The sequence below is a fragment of the Trifolium pratense genome, linkage group LG3, assembly GCF_020283565.1.
Source record: "Trifolium pratense cultivar HEN17-A07 linkage group LG3, ARS_RC_1.1, whole genome shotgun sequence".
NCBI classification, from domain to species: domain Eukaryota; kingdom Viridiplantae; phylum Streptophyta; class Magnoliopsida; order Fabales; family Fabaceae; genus Trifolium; species Trifolium pratense.
This window is the reverse complement of record NC_060061.1, coordinates 4,709,317-4,735,244: the sequence shown is the minus strand read 5'-3', so window position 1 is coordinate 4,735,244 and position 25,928 is coordinate 4,709,317. Positions and strand designations below refer to the sequence as shown.

Sequence of the window (25,928 nt, the reverse complement as noted above, 5' to 3'; positions counted from 1 at the left end):
TGTTTTAATCTGCAATTTTAATTTTCTAACCTTTTTTTAGTTACGCAATTTTGATTTATTTGTCAAGTTGACATCTAATATTTAACGGAGATATTGATGTGGCTGTGAAATATTGACGTGACAAGATGACATGACTACAAAATGTAATGTCAAAATCGACGGAAAAACTAAATTTGCCTAAATTGAAAATTTAGACTATCAAAATAACATATTCACAAAATGAGCAACTAAAATTGTGAATGGAGAAAAATAAGAGATATAAAATGCATTTCATTAAGCCAAAAACAATTAAACTGATTATTTTGCTTTGAAAAAGAAGAGTCTTTGTTGTTTAATATATATATTACTAAAAGATGATACTAACTAATATGTTTTAAAATTGTAATTTGTATAGCATAAGTTTCTATTAATATATTAGAGGACGTGGTGGTCCATCAAGTACGTTTGTTCATTTTCCTTGATAATCAAGCAACCTCCTAATAGTAATAGTATTGCTCCCTCTCTCTCTCTCTCTCTCTCTCTGCAAAAAAACATTCATGCCAAAAGCATCATGATCAGCACTCCAGCTCAAAACCCATGTGAGTTTCTATCATCTTTTATCAACAGTGTCTCACTCTCACTCTCTCTACATCGATCTCACATTAATATATAGGTTATATGAAAATAATTAGAATGTAATTTGGCTCATCTTGTGAATTTATTATTATACTTTTTGTTTCAAGCTTTGCCACATTGACACGTATAATATTATTAACCAAAAGTGATTTTTACATGTAACAATAATAAACTATGAAACCGTAATAGGGAATGAGAAATTCATAGAATATTAAACTGTTTCTATTGACTTGAGAGGTTACGTTTGTCCTCTCTCTTGACATTGTAAAATTGCTTATTTCCAATATTGACTTAAGAAGTACGTTTGTCCTCTCTTTGATTTTTAGATTTTTTGACTTGTTTTGAAAATACATTAAAACTTAACAAATAAGAAAAAAAATTGACAAAAAAAGTAAAAGTAGAAAATGTAAATTAAAACATAAAAGAAGTAAAAATTGACAATAGTTATATGAAAAAGTTGTATTTGACGACGCTTGAAAAGGATCAAATTTATGCGTATGAAAATGAACTATATATTTGTTAGATATATTTTAATTCTGAAAGATTCTTTACAGTTGTGTGTAGAGCGTATTTTGAGAAACCGTTTGCAATTACGTACACGCAAAGTGTGTAATTTGAGAAACCAAAAATTAATGTACATGGTTTATAGACACATAAATAAACCTCTTGAGAATGAGTTGTGATTCTTAATCAGAAAGAAACCACAAAGTGATCTAGAGAGATAAAAGCATATAGAAATATAAATCATAAAGTACATGTGTATAAATGAATCAAGTTTAATTATAAAATTATGACTTATAAAAAAATAAACACCAAATTCATAATTCGAACAAGGAACCAAAAACCTCAAGACATTCTTGTCTTCATGTATTGGAATACGAGCGACTTAGAAAGTTTGGAAGGTGTGCGGGACAAGCAACCACTCAAGAACTTAAATTTGAGACACCAATATTTTTCCCCTTGGTGCGTGTATATTAAAATAAAAAATTATATAATTAATATAAATAATTTGTAAGCTAGGTTATTAGGCTTTGACTCCAATGAAAATAAAAAGTTAGGCTTGAACTAACAAAAAAGCCTTCTAGTTGGTTATCGACTCTCTTAAGCCTCTTTAATAGCTTTCTAGGGTTGGATGTTGGTCAAAAGGTTATGGATTTTTAGTTTGATATGGTGTTGTGTGGTCGATTGAAACTCTCGTAAAGATCAAATATTTGTCGAGGGATCTGCACCTATTGAACAATTGTAGACAGCATGAAATTCTCCTCTTGAAAATGGTTCTGGCAAGTCCTACTGCTTCTATAAGTGGGAGGCACAACTTTTTTTTGTGTTGGAATCGATAGGTTTTGTGTGGGTGTTGTTTTTTGTCTTGATGGGCTCGGGTTAGCCGGTCGACCACTTTTTAGCCCATTCATTATATTGGATCACATATAACAGTTTCTTGCACATTTTTTATATCGAAAACTATATGTATCGGTAATCAACATATGACATAAAAAAACTGACACTGAATTCATAATTCGCACAAAACATCCAAAATTTCATTAACAACCATATGTTTAAACAGCGACCGATGCAGACCTATAATTCTTCACTTTTTAACATTTAGTGTGTTTCACCCCACCTAAACTCTCTTTTGAAATAAAATATTTTTAAAATAAAAAAAAATAAAAAATACAGCGGTGGCACAGTAGTATACATGGAGTATAGAAGAGTGAAGACAACATGGGGTATGAGTAGTATTGTTAGCTTTATTAGAAAAAACCAACCGGGTTTTATTTTGTTTGATAGCTTCTCTCTCTTTCTTTTTTCCATATAAACCGGTTACAAATACACGGTTCACATAATTATATATCATATTCATAGTATTTAAATAAGGTACATACATAGTATATAGTATATGGTATGATATGTGTGAGAGAGTATAGAAAACAAAGAGACAACTTTTCCTTTATTTTTTTTCTTCTCTTCTCTCTCTCTCACTTCCTTGCCTTCAGTTAAAGACTAAAAAGTAGAGCAAATTCTGGTGTTTTATTCCTTGTTTAAAGCACCTTAGTTTATATCTATCTATCTACCACCCTCAATCTTATTATTCTAACAACAGTTTCTTCTTTTTCTTCCATCACTTTTCTTGTAAGTAACTGCATACTCTCATCATCCTTATCTTCCATAGTTCATTGTATGAATCCATATATTCTTTGTAATAGCTAGCCACATCAATTATATTATTTTTTTCAGTTTTTAATTTCTATATGAATGAACAAAGTTTGTCTTAATTTCTTGCATCAAATTTTTTTTAATGATTTTGTAGGAAAATTTGAGCTTTGAAGTTTGATCTAATATATCTTGGGGTGATTATGCTCAGTGGTGTTAGACTACTATTTCATAGTACAAGAATTTCATTTCAACAAGACCTTATAATATCAATAAAGTTTCATCCTAAGAGATAGCATCACAAATTAAAGAAGATGATGAATAATAAGATGAGCAACGTTAGTAGCTCTGATCTCATAGATTCTAAGCTTGAAGAGCATCAGTCGTGTGGATCCAAACACTGTCCTCGCTGCGGACACAAGTTCGATCAAGGAAAGCCGGTATGTACCATCAAATATTTTTCCCTTCTTTATGATACTGTTGCGATTGCAGTTATTGCAGTTACGCTGCAAACTTTTTTTATTTTTTTTATATGGTGACATTTAATTTAATGTTGTATGTATCCTTTTTCTTATTTAGGTAGCAAGCTATAACTAAAGTTAGTTTTCATCTTCTTTTTTTTCTTCTTTTAATTTCTTTTAATTATATTCTCTCTCTTTCTCTAATATTCTCCTTATTGATTTCTTCCCCTTTAATTACTTTTTTTATTTTTAATTTGAATTTCATTGGAACTAATAGGATTGGCTAGGTCTACCAGCAGGAGTGAAATTTGATCCAACAGATCAAGAACTCATTGAACATCTTGAAGCTAAAGTTGAATCAAAGAACATGAAATCACACCCTTTGATAGATGAATTCATTCTCACTATTGAAGGAGAAGATGGAATTTGTTACACCCATCCTGAAAAACTTCCAGGTTAATTAATTAATTCATCTATGCAAAATTCAACTTATATTTTTTTCATTTTTTTTAAATCGCAGAAATAAAAGTAACATTAATAATCATTTTACAACCTGCTGAAGTAACACACACATACCGATTTCATGATTCATACTACTAACAAAAAATGAAATATATTATTATTTTTTTTATTATTATTTAATTTAAATTCTCAGCTAGGTTTTTATGTGTAATGATATATGTTTGACACTAGCTAAAAAAATAGCTTATTAGATATTTATTATTATTATATATAAAAGAAATAAAGTTGAACAAAAGGGTTAATTTTATCTTACATATAGTTCACCTAATTAAGTCACCTAACTTTGATTTTTTCAGGAGTGACAAGAGATGGATTAAGCAGACACTTTTTCCATAGACCATCAAAGGCATATACAACAGGAACAAGAAAGAGAAGAAAGATTCAAACTGAAGAATGTGACTTACAAGGAACATCATCAGGAGGAGAAACAAGATGGCATAAAACTGGTAAGACAAGACCTGTTATGGTTAATGGAAAACAAAAAGGTTGCAAGAAAATTCTTGTCCTCTACACTAATTTCGGGAAGAATCGAAAACCGGAGAAGACGAATTGGGTGATGCATCAATATCATTTAGGACAACATGAAGAAGAGAAAGAAGGAGAACTTGTTGTTTCAAAGATATTTTATCAGACACAACCAAGACAGTGTAATTGGTCTGATAATAATAATAATCATAGGATTGGTGCAACAATAGCAACAACTGGTGAAGGAAGTGGTGGAGGAGAAGCTAGTAATAATTATGGAAGAAGAGATAGTGGAAGTGGAAGTTCTTCTTCTAAGGAAATTGTTACTCATAATCATAGTCATGGTGGTCACATTCATAGAGATGAAATGTCTGCTGTTGTTGGTGTTAATCCTTTAACAAGCTTCACAAATGCTGCCTTGGATATTCAACACCTTAAATCCGATCATTTCGGCTTCCTCCCGTTTCGAAAAAGCACATTCGATGAGGTACGCTACTTATATTATCAAGCACAGACACTTCAAATTAAAGTTGTGTAGCTGGTGTCACAATATCTGTATCTGACACCAAGACATCAATTTTTTCCTTTCAAATTGTTATCAATGTTGATGTGTCAATATCGATCGTATCAGATGTCTGTGTTTTACCTGATTAAATTTAATTGATGTTTCATTAAAATCACTTCACTTCAAAATCATCATAGCACGCATATCACTAAGTGTTACACAAATGCTAAAATTAAGAGACAAATTCTATTTTTATTTTTTTCTCTTTTTAATATTTATTGGTAATTCAAATTTTTCTAGACCATATAAAACATATTTGATTGGAGCATGGATATAGAGGGACATAAATTTCTTAAGTAATGAATGTGATGTTTTACTTGAAGCTATAATAATTCTATAAAAATTATTAAGTTGTAATTATATGAAATTTCAACATTCGGTTGGTAAGTATACACTTTTGTACAAAAAGATGAAAGAACATGCATGAAATTAAGGGTTAAGGAAGGTGTTGACATAATTAATCAAACATTGCTTACATACTCAGCAAAAATTGTTTGGACCTCACCTGATGATAAATCAGTGTCAGTAGGTTAGTTTACCCACCTAGCTAAGAAAATGTAACACTATTATAAATAATATTAATGAATAATTTTAATGTGATGATATAATATAATTGTAGGTTGGAATAGGAGAGGGTTCTTCAGCAAGAGAAATGCAAGCATCAGGAGGGTCATGTGATCAAGAGCAGCAGCAGCAGCATGTAGTAGTACATCATCATCATCATCAACAACAACATCAACAACAACAGCATCAACATCAACATCATCAACAACATGAGATTCATGCACATCAACAGATTAATGCAAACACAGCTTTCCATATAAGTAGGCCTTCAAATCCAATCTCAACTATTATATCTCCACCTCCACTTCACCATACTACATCCATCATCCTTGATGATAATTCTTATCATGTCTCAACAATTATGCTCCAACAAAATGAAAATTTTCAGGTATGTTTTCATCATCGACCTTAATCAGTCGGCTTCTTAAATATGCTTTTAGTAATTTTTTCCCCTTTAATTTGGCCTAGACTCACACATTTTAAATGTGAAGAAGTGTGAAATATTAAGTTCGAACATTTTTTAAATATGGGCCTTGTAATTTTTTTTTTCACTTTAATGTTCTTTATATAAATATGGACTAAACAATTGAGACATAATTCAAATTATGGACAGCATCTCTAGGGACGAATCCAATTTTTTTAAAGTGAGGCAAAAAAAATAGTCTATAGTATTTTTCATGACTAAAGGTCCAAAGTGACAAAATTGAAAATTACTAATTTGTTTCTCAAAAAATTAAAATGAGTAATACTAAATTTATCAATATTCTTTTTTTTTTATTTATAAAAACCACAAAGAAAATTGGAAATTAATGGTTATTTTATGTCTGTCCTCGAGATGATTTGATTTAAATATATATATATATATTTTTTTTAATGAATTTGAATTTTGTTCCTTAAGATCAAAATTCTATAATAACTAAGTTCACTCCTCATGGGCAATCAATATTTTTCATTGGTACTAAAATATCTCTAAATATAATACGGATCTTTAAAAAATGATCTTTAATAAATTTTAGAATAATAAAAATAGATAACAAATATGATTTTATGTTAAAATATACTAAAAAAAATTATTTATGGTGAGTTATGATTTTTCACTAAACACATTTGAGAACAAAAAATAGTGTGGGGGCATTTGCTCCAATTTCATTTTAATGCAGAAATGTGTGTTGGATATATTACATTGTAATTCAAAATTTTAAGACATTAGTTATATTATTCAAAATTTAGTATTTTAGTTTTTACTACTTTTTTTTTTCAAGTTGGCAAAAAATTATATCTTAAAGTGGATAAGTGGGATGATCAGGATTTGAACCTTGACTCCCTACATATATAATGTAATATCTCAGTTGTCAGCTGAGCTATGATCACGTGACCTACCTTCGGTTCTTTAAAACCCTCATTAACATTTGAAAACAAATGTCCCTATAAATATAGCTTAATTGGCAAAGACATTGCATATTATACATGCCATGAAAGTTCGAATTTTGGAAATGGTGGGTTGAGTACTTAGTGCAATTATTGGGCCACTCAAGTGTTACATTTAGTCCAAAATAGGCTGATTGTGCATGGTATTATGCACAAGCTAAATTCATTAGTAAGTTTTTATAGGTGCATGCCATGCCAAAATAACACTCACAACACAAGCATGAAAGTATCAATTGACTTTTAGATTAATGTCATGGATGGATCAAACACAATGATTAGTTTGAATTTGATTGTTTAGTTTGAAAATGAAGTTATAATATGTATCCACATGGCATGCAGCAACATCAACAACAACATCATAAATTAGGTGGTGGAAGGTCTGCGTCTGGTTTAGAGGAAGTCATTATGGGGTGCACTTCAACGTCGTCTGATACTATCAAAGAGGTCAGTTATTCACTTTTTGACTCTGAAATATATATATGAGAACTTTGTTTGTCATTATTCCCACTATGGAAAGAAAAAAGAGAGTCAAAATAGATACTATTAATGGAAATTAAAACAACCAATTTTTATTTAAATTAAAGACTATAACCCATTTTCATATCTCTTTTTTCTCTTTATTTCTTTGTTTTCACATTTGAAATACCAATTTATATTTAAACTAAAGACTAGATGCCATTTTCATCTTCTTTTCTTCTTTCTTTAAAATGATTCTGAACTATACATTTAATTTCTTTGCAAGATAGAAAAGAATGAATTGCATAAAAAAAAATTAGGATGAACCTAATAATTTTCAATTCTAAGTAAGGCGTAAAATAAGTTTTAAGATATGTAATATTTTTTGTTCATTTTTATTGATAATTAAAATATAATACTCTCTTTAGTCTTTTTTATTAGAAACAACTGAATCAATAAAAATTAATGTATTTGATCTGTATGAACCATTTATATCAAATTTTGTTGACTCAATTGTATCTAATAAAAAATATTGAAGGTAGTAAAAATTATTTTTTTATTGGTGGAACCTAGAGCTGAACTTTGATAGCTTTACTATTATAAAATTATTACATGAATTATATGTAATAATTAAATAAATACTAGTGACATAATCATGTATTTTTGCATTCCTGGTCTTGTTTAGAAAAATGCTCAATTTTAGCTTTTGACTATGACGTGGAAAAAAGGACCAGTCAATTTTGCATTTGCATTGTTTTCTGTGCATGCAACTTTAAATTATCTAAGTTTTTTTTTTTTTTATTTGAAAAATCTAACCCTAAATTAATTAATCTTGTTTTGAATATTATTATGATCTTGATTAAACAGGAATCATCTATTAGAAACCAACAAGAAGCTGAGTGGTTGAAATACTCTTCTTACTGGCCAGTTGACCCTCATGACAACCCCAACCATCATCATGGTTAGAACAAAAATATTTTGAGACAAATAAACAACAAAAAACCACAAAAACAAAGACACCATCATTTTCATATCATCATTCATCCTTCAACTATACCTCAACCCACTTTCCAAAAAAACCAAAACTACTCATCATCACCATCATCATCATCATCATCATCATATCCATTGATCCATCCTTAGTTATTTTGGTCCTTTTTTTTTCTATCTTTTCCCGTTTATGAAATTGGGTGTGTGCAATGGAACAAAGTTTTGGAAAGAAAGTGACAAAGAACAAAGGGGAAAAGAAAGAAAAATCAAAGAAGAAAAAAGAAAAAGAAAAGAAACTCAAGCAAAGCTGCTCTACCTCGTGACATCACATTGAGAGGGAGAACGACCTAAGACTCAAAGTTATATCTCTTGCATGAAAATCATCACTAGTACATTAATATATATTATTATAATAATATAATATATATCATATTATTCATATTATTTTATTATTACTATTATTATAATATAAGTTCATTTTTGTTTTGTTTTTCACATAAAAAATATATATATACCAACAAGTTTGTGCATATTGTAAAACATATGTTGTTTGTCCTTTTCGTGTGTTCATTATGTATTCAAACATTTTGTACTATTATTTACAGCATATATATAAGATAAGATGACATTTTTGCATCAAAACAAGTTCAAGTGGTGCAACAAATTTTGTGGCAAGTGATTGAGATATTTTTCATAAGATGTATCAAATCTTTTTATGTGTTGGAAGTAATTTTTTTTTGTCGTTATTTTTTAAAGGTTGGATAGGAATCATTTAACTTTTGCTTTCTCTTTTAGAATTCATTATCAAGAATTTCACGTGGAACCTTAAGAACTACAAGAATTTCAAGCACCGAGGTGGCCTAATTAGCTCCTTTTTAGAACATAATTTGGGTTGTTATTTTTTTTCTTTCTTGAGGAAGGGGTTGTTTTAATTTTTAAAAAATAATGTTGATTTAATATATTAATATAGGCTCCCATATTTAAATTTATCATGAAAATATATTCAAAGTATATTTTTATAAATTCTACATTAAAAATTAATATAGAAAGAACTGACTAAAAAAATTGGCAAAAATCCGCCATTAAACATTTTTTAGAGTCTATATTAAACTAAATTATTTTATAATATCTAAAAAAATACAAGAAATACTCGGGAGAAAAACTATTGATAAAAAAGTCGACATTTAGATTAGATTCATATTAGACGTCGCCCCAATAAAAAAAAGGATTATCGATGATATCAAACATTATCTTGAATCGGGATACGTGAAGCAATTTTGACAGTCCAAAAACAATCAGACGGTTCTGATTGATCAGTGTACAGTTTTACCAAATTTTTAATCTCAGTCATTTAGTATTGACAGTCAATAATGACTACTATGTTAACGCAGTTACAACATCTAATCATTTTTCCCCTTACCTTACATTACACTCCAGAGAATCAATCACTATTTGCTTATACTACTATTAGAAAGAGCCAAACAAAGTTTATTCATTAACTAACAGAAAAGGTCACACGCTAAAACTAAAAATTTGTCTTTAATTTTTTTTCATTGTTAATTCAAGTTTTTCTATTAGTGACCCTTAATTTGTACCTATATTTTGAGTTAGTTTTATCTCATTAATCATATATATGCATGCATTATTCACTACTCACTCACTCAGCGAGAATATGAAATTGCTACTTCCTTGGAGCTAGAGCTTTTACTGTTGCTGATGTTTTCCAGATAAAAAGAAATTTAACTTTAGGATATGAGTTTTCAAGAATATCTTTTATAGTTTCCATGGGTCCCCTTAACTCACCAAATGCCACAAACGACACACACAATCTTTTTAGCTTAATTTCAAATTCAACTTATTAACCTCTCATTATGTTTTTACCAAAGCAGCTTAGCTATTACTTCTCTGAATTAAGGCCTTGTATATATGTCAATTAATCAGTGGGAACTGATTTCAAATTTATATATCTTATGGTTAATTTTGAATATTTTCTTATTTTGTTTTTGAGAAAAGAGAGTGGTAGCTAAGAGACAGACACATCTTTATTGCTTTATTCTACATTTGATTCCAACTTTTAATTTCCTGTTGTATTATTTAGCTATAGTATAGTATTTTTTGAAGCTAGGTCGACATGTAACATGTTAATATATGCTTTATTTTTCTTTCAAAGGAACAACATGCATGCCATGCATAATAAAGCTAGCTAGCTAGCTAATAAAATGAAGATAATACTAAACAGGGGAGGGGGTAACTTCATAGGTAGTTTCTGAAGGGAATAATTAATAAAGACATAGGAATATTAATTGAATAGAGAAATAGAAGACAAGAATAAACTTTTTAGCTTCTTTTATATATGTCAGTGTTGTGTTGCCTCTTTTTAAATTATTGTATACCTCCAACTCTCCTATCTTCCCTGAGTACATGAAAAAGACATATCACACTATATATATAAAATTAATTAATTATATTATTAATTTGCACATATAGTATGTATATATGATCGCCACTAGCTTTAGCGATGAGATATTTGAGTAATATGCATGAGATTCTACGTTCGATCCTCACTGATAACATTGTAAACCAAAAAATAATGTAAAATAATATTATAAAACTATTAATGTTAATAGTTAATTTTATATGTTGATGTTCTAATTAAAATAAAGAACAATAGGACAGAGGTGATATTGAAATGGTTGGTCTAATTTGAAAATAAAAATATAGCTTTCTACATTATATTCAAAATTTAAAGAAGAGCTAAAAAAAGGTGATATTGAGTTATAATACTTTTATGGAAGATTTGGATGCTTTTGAAGGGAGCATGGATATAGCATTTGTGTAGTAGCTAGCAGTTTTATAAGGCTTGTTTGGCATGGCAGAGATTTGGTCCCATAAAGAAGTCGCAGGAGGAATGGTGGTAAGGCAAGGACGAATATAATATATGACTTATATATATATGGCTCTCCTATCCAACTTTTTTATATTCTTCCACATGGGGCCACTTTGTGTCTGCTAGCTTCTATTTTATATAGACCCCACTTTGCATTTCATTTGTTTAATTTTATTCATTAATCACACTTTTAACTAGGATTTTACTATATACTACTAAGATTTTGGCATCTTTTAACAATTTTATTCATTGATCACAAATAAAACGATTTTGGAAAAAGTTTTGCAACATCATTATGAAAAATGTTTTTTAAAACAATTTTGGATTCTACGTTTCAAAATATTTGAATTTTCGATAAACGTTTTTCGAAATGGTTAACTTTTTGAAAAATAGAATCTGAAATATTAGAATGTGAATTAAAAAAAAATCTAAAAACTACATTTAAGTCTATTTCAGAAAATATATCCGAAAACTATTTATAAAGACAAAATTGGAATTTCAGAGGGGGCTGGAAGAAATATGGGGGAGAAGAGAGAAATTCCTTGTATAGGCCCGTACAGCCCGCATCACTACTCTATATGGCCAGCCCATAACTTTGAGCGGATCCAGAGATTAGCACTGCCTACAAATCATCGAAACAATTCCTCATTTTTTGTTCTTGATAAATAGCTATACCCCTCTATCTTTCGTGAATCTACCTCTAATTCAAGTGGTACATACATGGTATATCCGTCATATTTAAATATTTGGGGTTGAAACTTTTGGAGTATGGAATGTGGATGTGCGGATAACATGTAATCCATTCCTTCCACATGATTGCATGAATACTGGGTACTAGTTAACGTATATTACAGTGATGGGCATGGTTCGGAAGAAACTTAAACTAGTTTCAAATATTTGAGTTAATCACTAGTTTCATTTGGAATGGGGAAGAAACTTAGTTTCAAATTTTTGGGCTAATCACTAGTTTAATTTGGAATGCTAACTCCACAAGGGGAAATAAGAGTATCAGGTATACAAGTTGAACATTGATCCCACTTAACGAAAAGCTATATCTTAGAGTAGTGAACTGCCGTGCATTTGTGGGCTACCAGTCACTCAAGATCAAGTATAAATGTACCAAGTATATAGTATAAATCAAATACCAAGTCAAAATTTGTAGCTTACTTTTAAGTTTTAACCAGTTTCAAACGGTTTAATTGGAATAATGGTAGTGAGGAGTGAAGTTAACACGGTTTAACTGGTACTGATTATATTGAGGAGCATTTCATTCTAGATAAATTACACACCCATTCGACTGTTGGGAGCTTCTTTTACCACCCCCATGATTCTTAAAAACCACTCCCGTTGGAAAAAGAAAAAAATAAAACAGTTTGTCCGGATTTACCATCCAGATGTAAGAAAAACAGTGCTCCGGATGTGGTTTATACAGAATCAGTGACGGGTAAAAGTAACTATCTTGTTTTTCCCGGTGCAACAGAAACTAATGCAATGGACAAGTGCACCAATCTGCAACAGCCTGCTGAGCTTTGGTACAAATTAGGCAAGTGCAAAGAAATTGCATGAGTAAAAAGACAAGTAAAGTAACCATTTAGCCACCACAAGACAAATCCTGTTGATTTAACACCAATAATTCTTTAACAATAATGCTTTAAACTTGAACAAGGATTTCACTTGGATAAACAAACATGCAAAAAAAGTAAATATTTGTACAAGAAAACTACGTGATGTGATGTTCCTCTTTAATGTGTAAACATCATCTTCCCTCTATCTTTGTTTCTATGCACCCTCTCTTCATGTTACACAGTTGTACCGACTTTGTGGGAAATTATTCGCTTATTGGCATTATCTTCTGTACACGCCGCCTGCCTGGAACACGGGTGTCAAGCTGGCTTAGCAAGCACGTGACTCTGAAACGGGCAGCCGCCTTATCATTGGTACACTACCACCGGATACCTTTAAAGATGCGAACAGGCAAGATAGTCTTGCTATCATGGGCTTAGTCTTTGCCACTTTAGGAACAATAGCCAGCTCCATACTAGTATCAGATGTGCTATGATAACCTTCAAGATCATCTTTGGTTATGAGAACCGTGTCCCCAGAGGGAGAGTATGGTGAAGAACATGGTCTTTGCTTGTTACAGTTTTGAACAGATATTTGCTTGTTATTATTTTGAGCAGGTCTTTGCTTGTTATAGTTTTGAACAGCCTGCTTACAATACATGCAGATATTAAATAATAGCTGAATGCCGAGGGGATAAATCATTACCATAAAAGCGCAACAATTAAAGTAATAATATAGAACTGGGTTATACCTTCCACTGTGAGGGTGCCAGTAGCACTCTAGGTCTTCGAGACCGCACATAATCCAGAGCAGCAGCAGGTGTCATGTGCTTGTATTCAACCTGAAAAACAAGAGTCGAAAACATGGCAACCAATCAGTTCCTTAAAGCTTCAACTGATGCCACAACTTTCAATCAGAAAGATCGTGAACTTACCAAATAACAAAGCACAATTGTTGTACTCCTCCCCCTCCCAGCTTTACAGTGAACATAAGTTGTTTTACCACAAGTTGCATTATCTGTAACAAAATACAAAAGTAAGACGCGCACACACATGAAACTGTTTTTCATGACACAGAAAATAACAAAGAACCATGTTGATTGATAACCCTTCCCAAAATTAAATAAAAAATGAAAAAACTCACAATGAATGAACTGCACTGCCCGGTTGATATCCACGAATGAGGGAGCAAAGAGATAATCCCTTGTGGGAATTACCAAATGATCGATCCCGTGAGCCTGAAACAAATCAAGCAAATAAACCAAGATATCAGAAATGGTTTTAAACCAAAAAAAATAGCAAAGACAACAGGAAACTACCATGGTAATTTGAAAACTCATTATTCCTGTATTAATTCTTTTACTAGTAAGTAAGCAATTATTCTTCCCAACACAATTGGCTCACAAAGTACAAGACAATCTGAAAAGGAAAAAAGCGATAATACTTACGCGATATAATGAAGATGGTACCAAAGTTTCATAAGGTTCATTCAAAGTAATCACACCGCCAACACCAAGATTCTTCAATTCAGGAACATCTTTAGGGAACGGGACTGCGCCCAGCAACAAAAACTATAAATAACAACAAACAAATGTTTAGTTTAAACAACAAAGCCCACCAAAAGCACCCATCAAAGAACACATTCACTAACGCAGCCACATCAACTAATAAATTCAATTTCAAAACATAAAAAAATCATGGTTAACATAGTAATACTAACATTGGCCGTTTCAAAAATAAAAATTAATACTTTCTCACCAAATAAACAATTTTTCATTACCATCTTACACTAATTCAACAATTAACATAGTAATACTAACATTGGCCGTTTCAAAAATAAAAAATAATACTTTCTCACTAAATAAAGTAATTTTTTATTATCATCTTACACTAATTCAAAATCAAAACAATAAAAAGCAAAAACACATCATAAAATTACAGAAGAAAATCCATCATGAAAAAAAGATGCAGAGAGAGAGAGAGAGAGAGAGAGAGAGAGAGAGCAAAACCTCATCAATTTGATCCCACCACCTAAACTCAGTTTCAATTTTATTACGAACCACGTTATACAAAAGTGTTGGATAAAACAAGATCCTTGCACCTGCTCCAACCAACGCTCTCTTTGCATCAACCATCACAATTTGCCTCTCGGAATTCTCTTCTTCATGCCTACTACACTCTGCATCTTCCAATTCCTCGATCCTCATCGCAAATGGTAAATTACGAAAGGAACAAAAGAAACCCTAAAAACAAAATCACGATCCAGATTCACATAAGCATATGAATTAATAAAAATTAAAACCCTAAAATTAAAAAAGGAAAAAGAAAATTCTTACAAATATGAAAGGAATCTTAATTACCTTATTGCTGAATTTGGAATAAAGATGACGCAAAATCGAAAATCGGAAGCGATAGAGTTAAGAAGAAAATAAGAGTGGAGTTTAGAGAGTAGAAACTAGAAAGTCCCCGAGAAGAAAACACCTTGGAATGAATTTTCCTACCAAAAATACCCTCGTCTTTCTAATGTAAAGTAACACAATCAGGATGTGCTTTTTTGGTACTTAACGGAGTATATATAATAAAAAAACTTATCTGATTTAGATTTGGATTTTTTTAGAATATAAATCTAAAAAAGATTTGATTATAATTGTAAGATTTTTTATCATCAAAATTTTTAACACAAAATTTTAATGAATTTATAATACAAATTTTTAAAATTTTGGAATACTTTATGAATTTCTATGATTTCAAAGACTCGATAAAAAATTTAAGCAACAAATAAAAGACAAAGTTATAATAGAGAATGAAAAGAATAATAATAAATAAATTCTAACGTTTGAATAATATATAAAAAATTAATTGGTAAAAGTTTTAAATCTTTTACTAATAAAGTCAATATTATATTATTATCTGAATAATAATAAATTTTTATTTAATTTCACCACTAGTTTAATCTGGTTCGTAGGTCAGTTCTGACAATAAGTGGTTTCAGCCCCTTTCCAATTGTAATTACGGGGTAATATTAATATTTTTTACGGGACCAAGTTAACTTCATTTCTTCATAAGAATATTCTCAATGCAAGATGACATATGATCCTGACTTTATATTGTTTGGGGTTAAATATGAAAATTATCCCTGTAATTATGTCTTGTTTTGATTTTAGCCACTACAAAAAAAAATTGATTTTAGTCCCTGCAAATTCTCAAAACTTTTTAAAAAGGTCTCTGAATTGAAATTTTTGTTGACATGTCAAATTTATGATGATTTGACAGATGCTGACTAGACTTTTATGGTGACGTGGATATTTTAATTAACATTTCCATTTAACTTTTCACATTGAAATTAATTTTTTATTTTTCATAAAAACAAAATTAGTTAAATATTAGAATTTAAATCGGCTAATAAAATTGAAAGGGAAAAATCAAAAGGGTTTGTTTTCTTCATCTTCTTCAAGTTCCTGCCACATAACACTGCACAAATTTCACAATTCAAATTCCAAAAAACATTTTCCTCCTACAAAATCACTTTGATCCAAAACACACAGAAGAAAAAAAAAACTCCGAAAATACTGAATCAAGCTTCTTCAGTTCCATAGATAGAAGATGATATTCAGGTACCACGAGGAGGACAATTATGGAGGCACCGAGGGAGAGGATAGATGAAGAAAGAAATATAGTGAAAATGGATAACATTGTTTGCGTTTTCCATTCCTCCATTCCTTTAACTTCTATTTCTTTTATTAATTTTGTTTTTACGAAAAATAAAAAATTAATTTTAATGTGAAAAGTTAAATGAAAATGTTAATTAAAATATCCACGTCAGCAAAAAAGTCTACTCAGCATCTCCCAAATCATCGTAAATTTGACATGTCAGCAAAAAATTCAACTCAGGGACCTTTTTAAAAGTTTTGAGAATTTGCAAGGACTAAAATCAATTTTATTTTTTTTGCAGGAGCTAAAATTAAAACAATGCATAATTGCAAGGACCATTTTCATATTTAAGCCTATTGTTTGTTTGTCTTCAAATATAACTTATCTTAAAGTTTGGTAATGATCTAAGAGAACTTTTTAAAAAAAAATTAGGGCTCGTTTGACCCGACTTTTTTTAAAGCTTATGCAACCAAGATGTTTTTGCTAAAATAAACTCGTTTTAGTCATCTCTCGGGCATATTCCAACGCCATACCCTCCTCATTTATTGAAAATTGCCGCGTTTATATTTCACTTCACCTTGCCCTTGTTCGGTTTCCTCCACCTAATGATGATGATGCCATTTCCCCGCATTGCAACGGAGTGATCGCTCATATCAGATACTGCAACATCACGCTGCTCGCGAGTTCGCGCATGCTGCCGCTACAACAAAGAGTCTCGCGCCAAGGTCACAGAAACACCAGGGTATAGCAAACATGTGTAAATTATGCTGTGATAACAATTCTAGCATTTGGAGAAAAAAGAGCAACAAAACCTTAATGCAATTAGCAATTTATCGCGAATAATTGGATCAAAGTCATGCTTCACTCCACACCACACCTCTTCAACCTTTATTGCAACCGGAAGAAAAAAAAATTGTCATTCATTTTCAAAATAACTCTCACAATGCACACATTTATTCGAGCAAGATACCCCTTTAGTTATTGTTGGTACACACCCTATAGCCGCACGCCATAAAAAAAAAACTTTTATTTTTGGGAGATCTTTATATTTGATATTCTCATCCAATTTCCGCTAACTCGTAACTTGCTATTATTAACAAGGCTCTCTATAATGTAGTGATATGCTGACTTTGCACTATACTCGTCATATAATAATAATAATAATAATAATAATAATAATAATAATAATAATAATAATAATAATAATATATTAACACAATATCAATAAAAAGAAAATTACACTCAAAAAATTAATCAATATAACCAAATAAAATTAAAGGTTAATGGTCCTTACCATTTGGGCGAATTTTGATTTTACCTCTATAATTTTTAAATTTTTTTTGTGATTTCACCTTACAATATAAAGATTCCTTAATCCTCACATTTGACGCTGTAATATAGATGATGTGGAATTGTAAATTGGCATGAGAGTTATCCAAAATACATATCATTATCATATGCTACACTTAAAAGTTGAAATGGTATATCGTCCTCTGCGTGAGATAGGAGGAGAAAGTGTTGAAATCACACAAAAAGCACACAATTGAATTAATTGGGTGTGGTTGATGGGTAGCATCACTCACAATTATTCTTTCTTATAAAACGTGCTACACGTTTGGTGGCTACCATTATACAAATACAAACAACTTTATGGACGATTGTTAATAGTTTTGTTTTCTTTATTTTTCTTCTTCAAGTGGAATTATAGTCATGCATGCATTGACCTAACTTTTTTTCCCCAATTTTTACTTTTTATACACTCGCATCCCGTGTTGCGATGGGGAAGTTTTGGAATGCCAGGGAATGCGTTTGAGACTCAGGGGCGCGAAAAGAAGGCCACAGCCCTTACCATTGTCTGTGACATATTGCTACTACTCACCATTGTCCATTGTGTATGATAAAATTCTGCCGACTTGAAAAGCAACAAATGCTTATGCTATTATATATTCTTTCTTTTTGGGCAATAAAAGTCTATTCCCTGCACCATTGTCTAATCTATGATCATATATTCATATAGCATCCATCCACAGCCCTCTCCCCATTGTCTATAGCATCCATCACTTATTTCAGCCGACTACAAAAACAGCAAAGGCTACTATATTTTTTATAACAAAAGGCTATTATATCAATAGTTACCTGCAGCCCTACAAGTATATATATTGAATATTTACTGTAAAAAGAAAGAAGTGTATTGAATATTTACTTTAAGTTAATTGATTCGGGTAAAGATTGAGTTCAAGATAAAATAATTGGTATTCAGATATATTTATGTAAAAATGAATTCAATAATAAATTTTAGACTTAATTGCATTTTTGGTCCCTTATCTTTATTTTAGGTTTCATGTTGATCCCTTATCTTTTAAAAGTTTCAAGTTGGTCCCTTATCTTTTCTACAAGTTTCAAGTTGGTCCTCCTGTCAAATTTTTCACTATTACCGTTAAATTTGGACACGTGGCAAACAGAAATCACCCTTGAAAAGATGACACGTGTCCAAATTTGACGGTAACAGTGAAAAAATTGACGGAATGGACCAACTTGAAACCTGCAGAAAAGATAAGGGACCAATTTGAAATTTTTAAAAGATAAGGGACCAACTTGAAACCTAAAATAAAGTTAAGGGATCAAAAATGCAATTAAGCCTAAATTTTAGTATAAAAATTAATTCTAAAATTAGAAGCTATAACTTTTTTTTGGATCAAGTAGCTTAATATATAGAAATTCACTGATGAATAAGTGAAGAATCATGAGTTCGAATCTCAATTCTTGCATACATAAACATGATATCTCTATCAATTAAACTATGTTCACGTAACCGTAAGCTATAATTTAAAGTTTAAGTAGAACCAACTCAATGTCGAATATGTCAAAATCAAATTTGCACTTCAAAAATTTTAACTCCTTCAAGTGAAAACCAAACATGCAATTAAATGGGAAAAGTATAGCGGTAACATTAAATGAAATCGATGGGTACTACAGTATTTCTGAAGCACAACAGCTTCTCAGACCTACTTTTGCTAACAAAAAGACAAACAATTACTTGTGTATTTTATTTTGTAGTATTATTTTAATATTGACTCATTAAACTTTCAATTAATCATCATCATCTAATAATCACTTAACTCATTCAAGAATTAAACTTTTCAAATCTAAATCAACAGAAGTCAACATCTTATGTACTGAAAAAGTTTGCACAAAGCGTAGAATCAAAGGCATTAAACATTTACCTAAACCAAAGTAGAAAGTGACAAATCAAAAACCATGACACTTTGCAACTCAAATGACCCCATCTATCCATCAACCTGTCACTCTGTCTTCCATAAAGTAACAACAGCCTTGAACACACAAACTTAGAACCATTCTTGTATCTATCTTCATCTCAAAATCTCAAAATGCAGAAAACAATGATTCTGTCTATTCTCCATATCCTTCTTCTCCTCTTTCCAAATGCAGCAAAAGCTTCCATTGGTATAGGCATTGGTGTTGGCATTGGCATTGGCACTGGCAATGGTGGTGTTGGTGCTAACACTCCATTGCCTTCAGGATCAAATCTAAACAATGCTTACACAGCTCTTCAAGCTTGGAAAACTTCAATCACGGATGACCCTTTGAAGATTTTAGACACATGGATTGGTTCTAATGTTTGTTCCTATAAAGGAATCTTTTGTGACACTAGTGAAACTCCTTTTGTTGCAGGAATAGATCTCAACCATGCAAATCTTCAAGGAACACTTGTAAAAGAACTCTCTTTACTATCTGATATAACACTTCTTCATCTCAACAGTAACAAATTTTCTGGTACAGTTCCTGATACATTCAAAGACTTTACCTTTCTTCAAGAACTAGACTTAAGCAATAACCAACTTTCAGGTTCTTTCCCTACAGTTACTTTAGACATGCCAAGTTTAGTTTACTTGGATCTTAGATTCAATAATTTCAAAGGGTCACTTCCTGAAGAACTTTTCAATAAGAAACTAGATGCAATATTTCTCAACAACAATCAATTTAGTGGTGAAATTCCACAAAGCTTTGGTAACTCACCTGCATCAGTGATCAATTTAGCTAACAACAAACTAAGTGGAAATATACCAGCAAGTTTTGGTTTTATGAGTTCTAAGTTAAAAGAGATTCTTTTTCTTAATAATCAGTTAACAGGTTGTATTCCTCAAGGTGTTGGTATATTCACAGAAATGCAGGTTCTTGATGTGAGTTTTAATTCACTTGTAGGTCATTTGCCAGATACAATATCTTGTTTGCAAGATATTGAGGTTCTTAATTTAGGACATAACAAGCTTTCTGGTGATATATCTGATGTGATATGTTCTTTGAGAAGTTTGTTGAATTTAACTGTTGCTTATAATTTCTTTTCTGGGTTTAGTCAAGAATGTTCAAGGCTTTTCAATATTGGTTTTGATTTTACAGATAATTGTATTCCTGGTAGGAATATGCAGAGACCTTCACCTGAATGTTCTGTGATCCCTGATGTTAATTTGAATTGTCTTAGAATTCCTACTCCAAAACCTCTTGTTTGTGGTACATTGGCTTCAAGAGCTTCTAATTTTAAGTACACAAATATTCATTCATCATCTCCCTGATGATAGCTACTGTATTGTTTTCAGATTGATGGTAGTGAAATTTTTCATTGATTATTAATGCTTGATAGTTGATATTGATCTTCTAATTTTTCTTTTTATTTTTTGTTCCTCATTACTATATTAGTGAACTATAGTTGTGTGGGCAGTAAGATTTGTAAGAGTTGTGTATTTATGATATATTAAGATTATTTGTGCCATGTGGCATGCTTATTTGATCTTTAATCTCTACAAGTATCACAGGTTGTTTAGATTGCACCTTCAGCTTCTTCTCATATATGATAAGTCCCTATTTGATTGCTTGATGTTGATCTTCATAAATGAAAATGTCATTTCTCTGTTGAGTATAATTATGCATTGGTTTGGATCTGTTGTTAATATGTATGAAAATGAACTTAACCTAGAAACGGTTGTTTTGAAACTATTCCGCGGGTTCAGTGGAAGCAATTTCTCTTTATATTTTTTCCATCTGCTGAGCTTTTCCTAGTATATGACAGTTTTTAGACCTTAATTTAAACAAATCAAACTACAAGAATCAAAACTACGCATTGGTGAAATTACGTGGATAAAAAAACACAACTAAACCTTAAGAAAGTTGGGAATTACTCTATTTGTTTTGAACAATTCTCGAATATACAGTTGCACCAGTACCAGACGCGAGGTCTTTACTCTCATGCCTCATGTGACAAGTTGCTTAACTTAATCACTTTTCTGTTCTACTAGTACTATTTACTAATATACATTGGGAACACACTCATGACATAAAGGCCATAAGACATTTTTCCCTTACTTCATCTATGCTAATGAATATCTCAATTCTCATTCTTGTCACTTGTCAAGTAATAATCTAGGTTTCATGGAAATTTGAGATAAAATGAAGATGTCCAAAATAAAAATTAACAGCTAAATATTTTGAAATAGAAAAAGAAAAACAAGAAATCATCAACAAGACTTATATTTATAGATTATAAACACACATTTGCATTTAATGTTTCTGTACAGTTCAAATCTTCTATTCAAACTTACATCTAATTACACTGAATTGTGATCACTCTCCCCCTAAACTTTTAAGCAGTAGACCAAACTCAAGACCAAGGTAATAAAATTCAAAACTGGCAGTTTGTATATATATGAATATGATATGATATAATATGATCTTTTTGTAACTGTGTGACTAAAAAACTTTAACAAACCATAGCAGCTAAAGCTTCAAGCACTCCAATCCCAAATTGAACCAAAAAAATGTTCACAATATGTGCTTAGAGTCTTGGACAAAATCAGGGGTTAAAAAATAACCTGCAAGCATTGAAAATCAATCAATTCATTTGATGGAAGTTATGAAAAAGAGTATTGTTGATCAGGACAAAGTTCCTTTCTAAGTTTATGTGAGAAAAGCTTGCAAGCATCCATGCTAAGATCAATAGCAGCAGAGAGAGCAAGGAAAAGAGCAGCATCTGGCATGCATGTTACGTGCCGTGCCCCAACTTGTACAACTGGTGCACTCACTTTTCCTTCACCACTCACAGTTGAACCCATCACAAAACCTTCACCAGGTAACCACTTTGATCCCAATATTGCAGAATCAATGCAGAATTTGCCACCCTTTTTCACACTCAGTGTGCCTTCAGCAATTGGTATTGCATTGACAGGTCCATTGTCAGAGAAAAGCTCCACCTTGTAGCCCAAGCCATCTATAGGACCTCTCTCTCGCCATGCCTCGAGACGGCCCCATGGCTTCCAGCTACAGCTACTCACGGTAGAGCCTCCGATTGGGCGGAGAATAACCCACGCGCCTGCGTTTGATCGTGACACACGGTCTGAGCCAGGGGATGGAACAAACGGTGTGATCATTGAGGCTGCAGCAACGGGTGAGCCTGATAGATCGTGAATTACTATCATCCAACCCTTTCTCTCATTCCCTAGCTGTCCACTTTGTTCTCTATCACCTCTCAATGATCTTCTCCATCTACTTGAATTATTGTTTGTAAAATCTGATGGAAGAGGCCTGAATTTCCAATTTGGAAAATTAAATATCAATTTTCATATTTTCACTTTGATTGTAAAACAGCTTATACACACACTTGCGCGTTCTTAAATGCCTCTCAAATGTAACAACATATTGAAACTGTTAAACCGTACTATATATTACTGCATACTGTCGCATGGAACGGAATCTCGGGTAAAAAAGAAAGGCAAAGAACAAACTTTAGTAATGAATTCTTGAATCGCAAGAAAACAAGTTAAGAAAAAGGAAAGCAAATTAAATAGATTTGGATTAAGAATGAGAGATATTGGTGTTTGAAATGAAGGAGGCAATAAGTCTGCACTAAATCGTCACATGTAAGATTGTCTCTACCTTAATTCATAAGTTAATAATCAATGTACTTATTACAACCAATACAATTATAAATTTACAACTTTTAAAAAGATTAAAAGTGAATAAAAACTTATAATTGACAATGATGAAAACAGTTAGCTGTGGTACAGTGTGAAAGGGAAGTAGGGCCTTTGTGGTTTTATTATTTATAAAAAAAATACAACTTGTTTTTATTTTTCTAAAATTATTTGTAGATATTTTAGTTTGCAAAGATATTTGTAGATATTATAACAACCATAAAGTGCAACATCAATACTTTATCCCATACCAAAATTAGAATTTCCAGCCTAGAGAGCATAGAAAACGACGTGGTTTGTGTGGTCATTGCCAGTTTTCATGGTTCATTCATTCTTTCAACAGAAAAAGAAAGAAAACAACATAAAGTAATCATGTTTGGCAACAAAGAAAGAAACATGAAAATGAAATAATTCAATTTCAGGACCTCCCACACCTCATTTGCCCCACCAATAATATCATAATGTCTCTAGTACTCGAGAAAATGATGTCGGTTAATCAAGAATTCGGCCACAAGATAAGTAAAGTCTAACTAAAAATTGTTTTCATCATTGTCAAATTCGGAGAACTCATTAACTACTTGAGTGAATAAGTTGATTTAATAATCACTTTCAATTCTGCAATATCATAAAAATAAAATAAAAAATGGAAGAACAACTCACTGTGATTTGGCACTAAATTTGCAGCTAAAAACCGGTTGTTTAATATTCTCCTGAATCTGAAAAATGACAGGACTACACTCCGGTTCGCCACCAAAATGAAACACGAATCTCGGATCCGGTTCAGACCGGACCAGAAGATGAAGCAAATGCGACGGTTTATCGTCTGTTTCATGGTTAAGTTTGAACCAGCCATTATGGAAAGTAATGGGAGAAGAGATTGAGATTGGTAATTGAATAGGGAGGAGTACACGTCCGAGTAGCTTGGCACTTCGGACGCCACAGTTACGGCTCATTGGACCGTTGTAAACAGAAACAGAGAGAGTGAGAGGTTTACCAGAGAGACGACGGAGAGCGGCGGAGTCGAAATGGAATGCGGGGGAGGAGGTGGTTGAAGAGGTGGAAGAGAGTGGAAGGAGAGCGGTGGTGGAGGGAAGAGATGAAATGCGGATTTTGCAGAAGCATGGTGTGGTGGAGGGGTGTACACCGGAAAGTGGGAGGGGTTTAGTTGGAGAAGGAAGGAGTTTGAGAGAGAGGGATTGGACTATGAGGCGAAGAAAGGGACAAGGATCCATAGTAGTAGTAGTAACAAACACTTTTCTTCTTAGTTTTTTCACTATATATATACGCATCTACCTTTTTTAGCTGCTTTTCCCAGGGAAGAAAATCTTAATACGAGGATGAGGGATTGGATTCGGTGCCGTTCAAAAAACACGAAGTTTTACGCTGTACTGTATTTTAATCGTCTGATCACGATCAAACAGCTTAGATTAAGTATCCACTATAAATCTGATCCGTTGGATTGTGATCAGACGGTCAGGATGCAGTACAGCGTGAAACTGCGTGCTTTTTTGACAGCACCAAATCCAGATCCAAGGATAAGATAGTTGAGTTCACCTTTTTTATACCATCATCTTCTATTTTGTTGAAAATAGTTTTCTTTTTAAAATTCATTGTAATTTTGTTTTTAACCAATTCTTTTATCCCAACAAATGGTGAATTTTGGTTTAAAATTTGTGTAACTAAATCATCTTTTTTGGGTAAAAAGATCAGTATTTTTTGTTGAATATATATATTTTAGAACTAAAATTACAACAAATATGATAACCGAGAATTAAAATGTTCAATTTTGGGGTCTTTGTCTCTTTATGTACCGAAAAAAAAAATAAAGATTGGAAATTGGAAATTGGAAATGGTTGTGTCTGCGGTATCATTGGAAGGAAAGAGGAACATCTCACAAGCTGCATTTAATCTTAATCAAACAGTTCATATATATTTAACTACTGTAAAAGAGGTCGCCTGATAAGCTATATTTCATACACCAATATTCTAACATAAAGATAATTTGTGGGAGTTTACTTGTGACTTGACTTGGCACACTTTTCTCAAACTCTTTAGTTTAATTTAATGCACTTTTTATTAGACGAACAATTGTATACTCTTCATTTTACCTCTTTATTCATTTTGAGTTTTTTTACACCATGTTTAGATAATTTGTGAATATTTACTCAATAATCAAGGCAAAAAAACATCTATATATGAAGTAAAAATTGATTTAAAATTAGAGGTAAGAACCGCATATAAATCTACTTTGTTATTGGACAAATACCTTAAAATTATTAAATCGTAGTGTAAATCTCACCTTTTATTTTTAATTTCTTCCTTCTTAGTTCTTACCAAGAAAACTCTTTACAAAAGTGCGGCCCCTATCTACTACCCTCCTTATACGAATCATGATGGGAGGCAAGCGTATTGGTGCGCCATCCCTATATCTATGAGTTGTTTTTGCGGACCCCTTTTCTTTTTAGTGCTTTAATTAATATTTGTTTCCTATCTACGCCACAAAAAGTATATAATGATTTTCTTTTTATAATGAGCTGGAGATCAAACTCAGAAAACCTATAACGTACTATTCAAATTTCTCATCATTAGACCAAATATAGTGGCTTAATATATAATGGCCTTTTACCG

The 25,928-nt window shown here is 31.7% G+C and overlaps 4 protein-coding genes across 4 annotated transcripts; 2 read left to right on the top strand and 2 right to left on the bottom strand.

Moving 5' to 3' along the window:
• Positions 1 to 2,473: 2,473 nt before the first annotated feature.
• On the top strand, positions 2,474 to 8,897 carry LOC123915534 (NAC domain-containing protein 75-like). The gene is made up of 7 exons (XM_045966689.1): positions 2,474 to 2,745; positions 2,924 to 3,206; positions 3,505 to 3,682; positions 4,046 to 4,701; positions 5,399 to 5,731; positions 7,111 to 7,215; positions 8,095 to 8,897. The coding sequence occupies exons 2-7, from the start codon at positions 3,081 to 3,083 to the stop codon at positions 8,191 to 8,193; spliced, it is 1,497 nt and encodes a 498-aa protein (XP_045822645.1). The 5' UTR covers positions 2,474 to 2,745; positions 2,924 to 3,080; the 3' UTR covers positions 8,194 to 8,897.
• A 3,797-nt stretch (positions 8,898 to 12,694) lies between these two features.
• LOC123915533 (phosphatidylglycerophosphate phosphatase PTPMT2-like) lies at positions 12,695 to 15,209 on the bottom strand. The gene is made up of 7 exons (XM_045966688.1): positions 15,027 to 15,209; positions 14,676 to 14,909; positions 14,115 to 14,237; positions 13,811 to 13,904; positions 13,602 to 13,684; positions 13,419 to 13,508; positions 12,695 to 13,312 (listed from the first exon to the last, which is right to left on the bottom strand). The coding sequence occupies exons 2-7, from the start codon at positions 14,871 to 14,873 to the stop codon at positions 12,998 to 13,000; spliced, it is 903 nt and encodes a 300-aa protein (XP_045822644.1). The 5' UTR covers positions 14,874 to 14,909; positions 15,027 to 15,209; the 3' UTR covers positions 12,695 to 12,997.
• A 4,251-nt stretch (positions 15,210 to 19,460) lies between these two features.
• On the top strand, positions 19,461 to 21,209 carry LOC123915532 (leucine-rich repeat extensin-like protein 4). The gene has a single exon (XM_045966687.1). It carries the CDS (start codon positions 19,707 to 19,709, stop codon positions 20,907 to 20,909), a length of 1,203 nt encoding a protein of 400 aa, XP_045822643.1. The 5' UTR covers positions 19,461 to 19,706; the 3' UTR covers positions 20,910 to 21,209.
• Positions 21,210 to 21,845: 636 nt separating this feature from the next.
• On the bottom strand, positions 21,846 to 24,686 carry LOC123915531. Its single transcript, XM_045966686.1, has 2 exons — positions 23,961 to 24,686; positions 21,846 to 22,911 (listed from the first exon to the last, which is right to left on the bottom strand). The coding sequence occupies exons 1-2, from the start codon at positions 24,587 to 24,589 to the stop codon at positions 22,242 to 22,244; spliced, it is 1,299 nt and encodes a 432-aa protein (XP_045822642.1). The 5' UTR covers positions 24,590 to 24,686; the 3' UTR covers positions 21,846 to 22,241.
• Between the last annotated feature and the right edge of the window lie 1,242 nt (positions 24,687 to 25,928).

Bases quoted from the DNA above. Each gene is read 5' to 3' on its own strand.
- LOC123915534 (XM_045966689.1), top strand. From the start codon at position 3,081: ATGATGAATAATAAGATGAGCAACGTTAGTAGCTCTGATCTCATAGAT. The intron at 3,683-4,045 runs GTTAATTAATTA...TGATTTTTTCAG, and splicing joins CCATCCTGAAAAACTTCCAG to GAGTGACAAGAGATGGATTA. The intron at 5,732-7,110 runs GTATGTTTTCAT...CATGGCATGCAG, and splicing joins AACAAAATGAAAATTTTCAG to CAACATCAACAACAACATCA.
- LOC123915533 (XM_045966688.1), bottom strand. From the start codon at position 14,873: ATGAGGATCGAGGAATTGGAAGATGCAGAGTGTAGTAGGCATGAAGAA. The intron at 14,238-14,675 runs GTTTTGCTCTCT...TGTTATTTATAG, and splicing joins GGTGGGATCAAATTGATGAG to TTTTTGTTGCTGGGCGCAGT. The intron at 13,905-14,114 runs GTAAGTATTATC...GATTTGTTTCAG, and splicing joins TACCATCTTCATTATATCGC to GCTCACGGGATCGATCATTT.
- LOC123915532 (XM_045966687.1), top strand. From the start codon at position 19,707: ATGCAGAAAACAATGATTCTGTCTATTCTCCATATCCTTCTTCTCCTC.
- LOC123915531 (XM_045966686.1), bottom strand. From the start codon at position 24,589: ATGCGTATATATATAGTGAAAAAACTAAGAAGAAAAGTGTTTGTTACT. The intron at 22,912-23,960 runs GTGAGTTGTTCT...TTGGAAATTCAG, and splicing joins AAATTTAGTGCCAAATCACA to GCCTCTTCCATCAGATTTTA.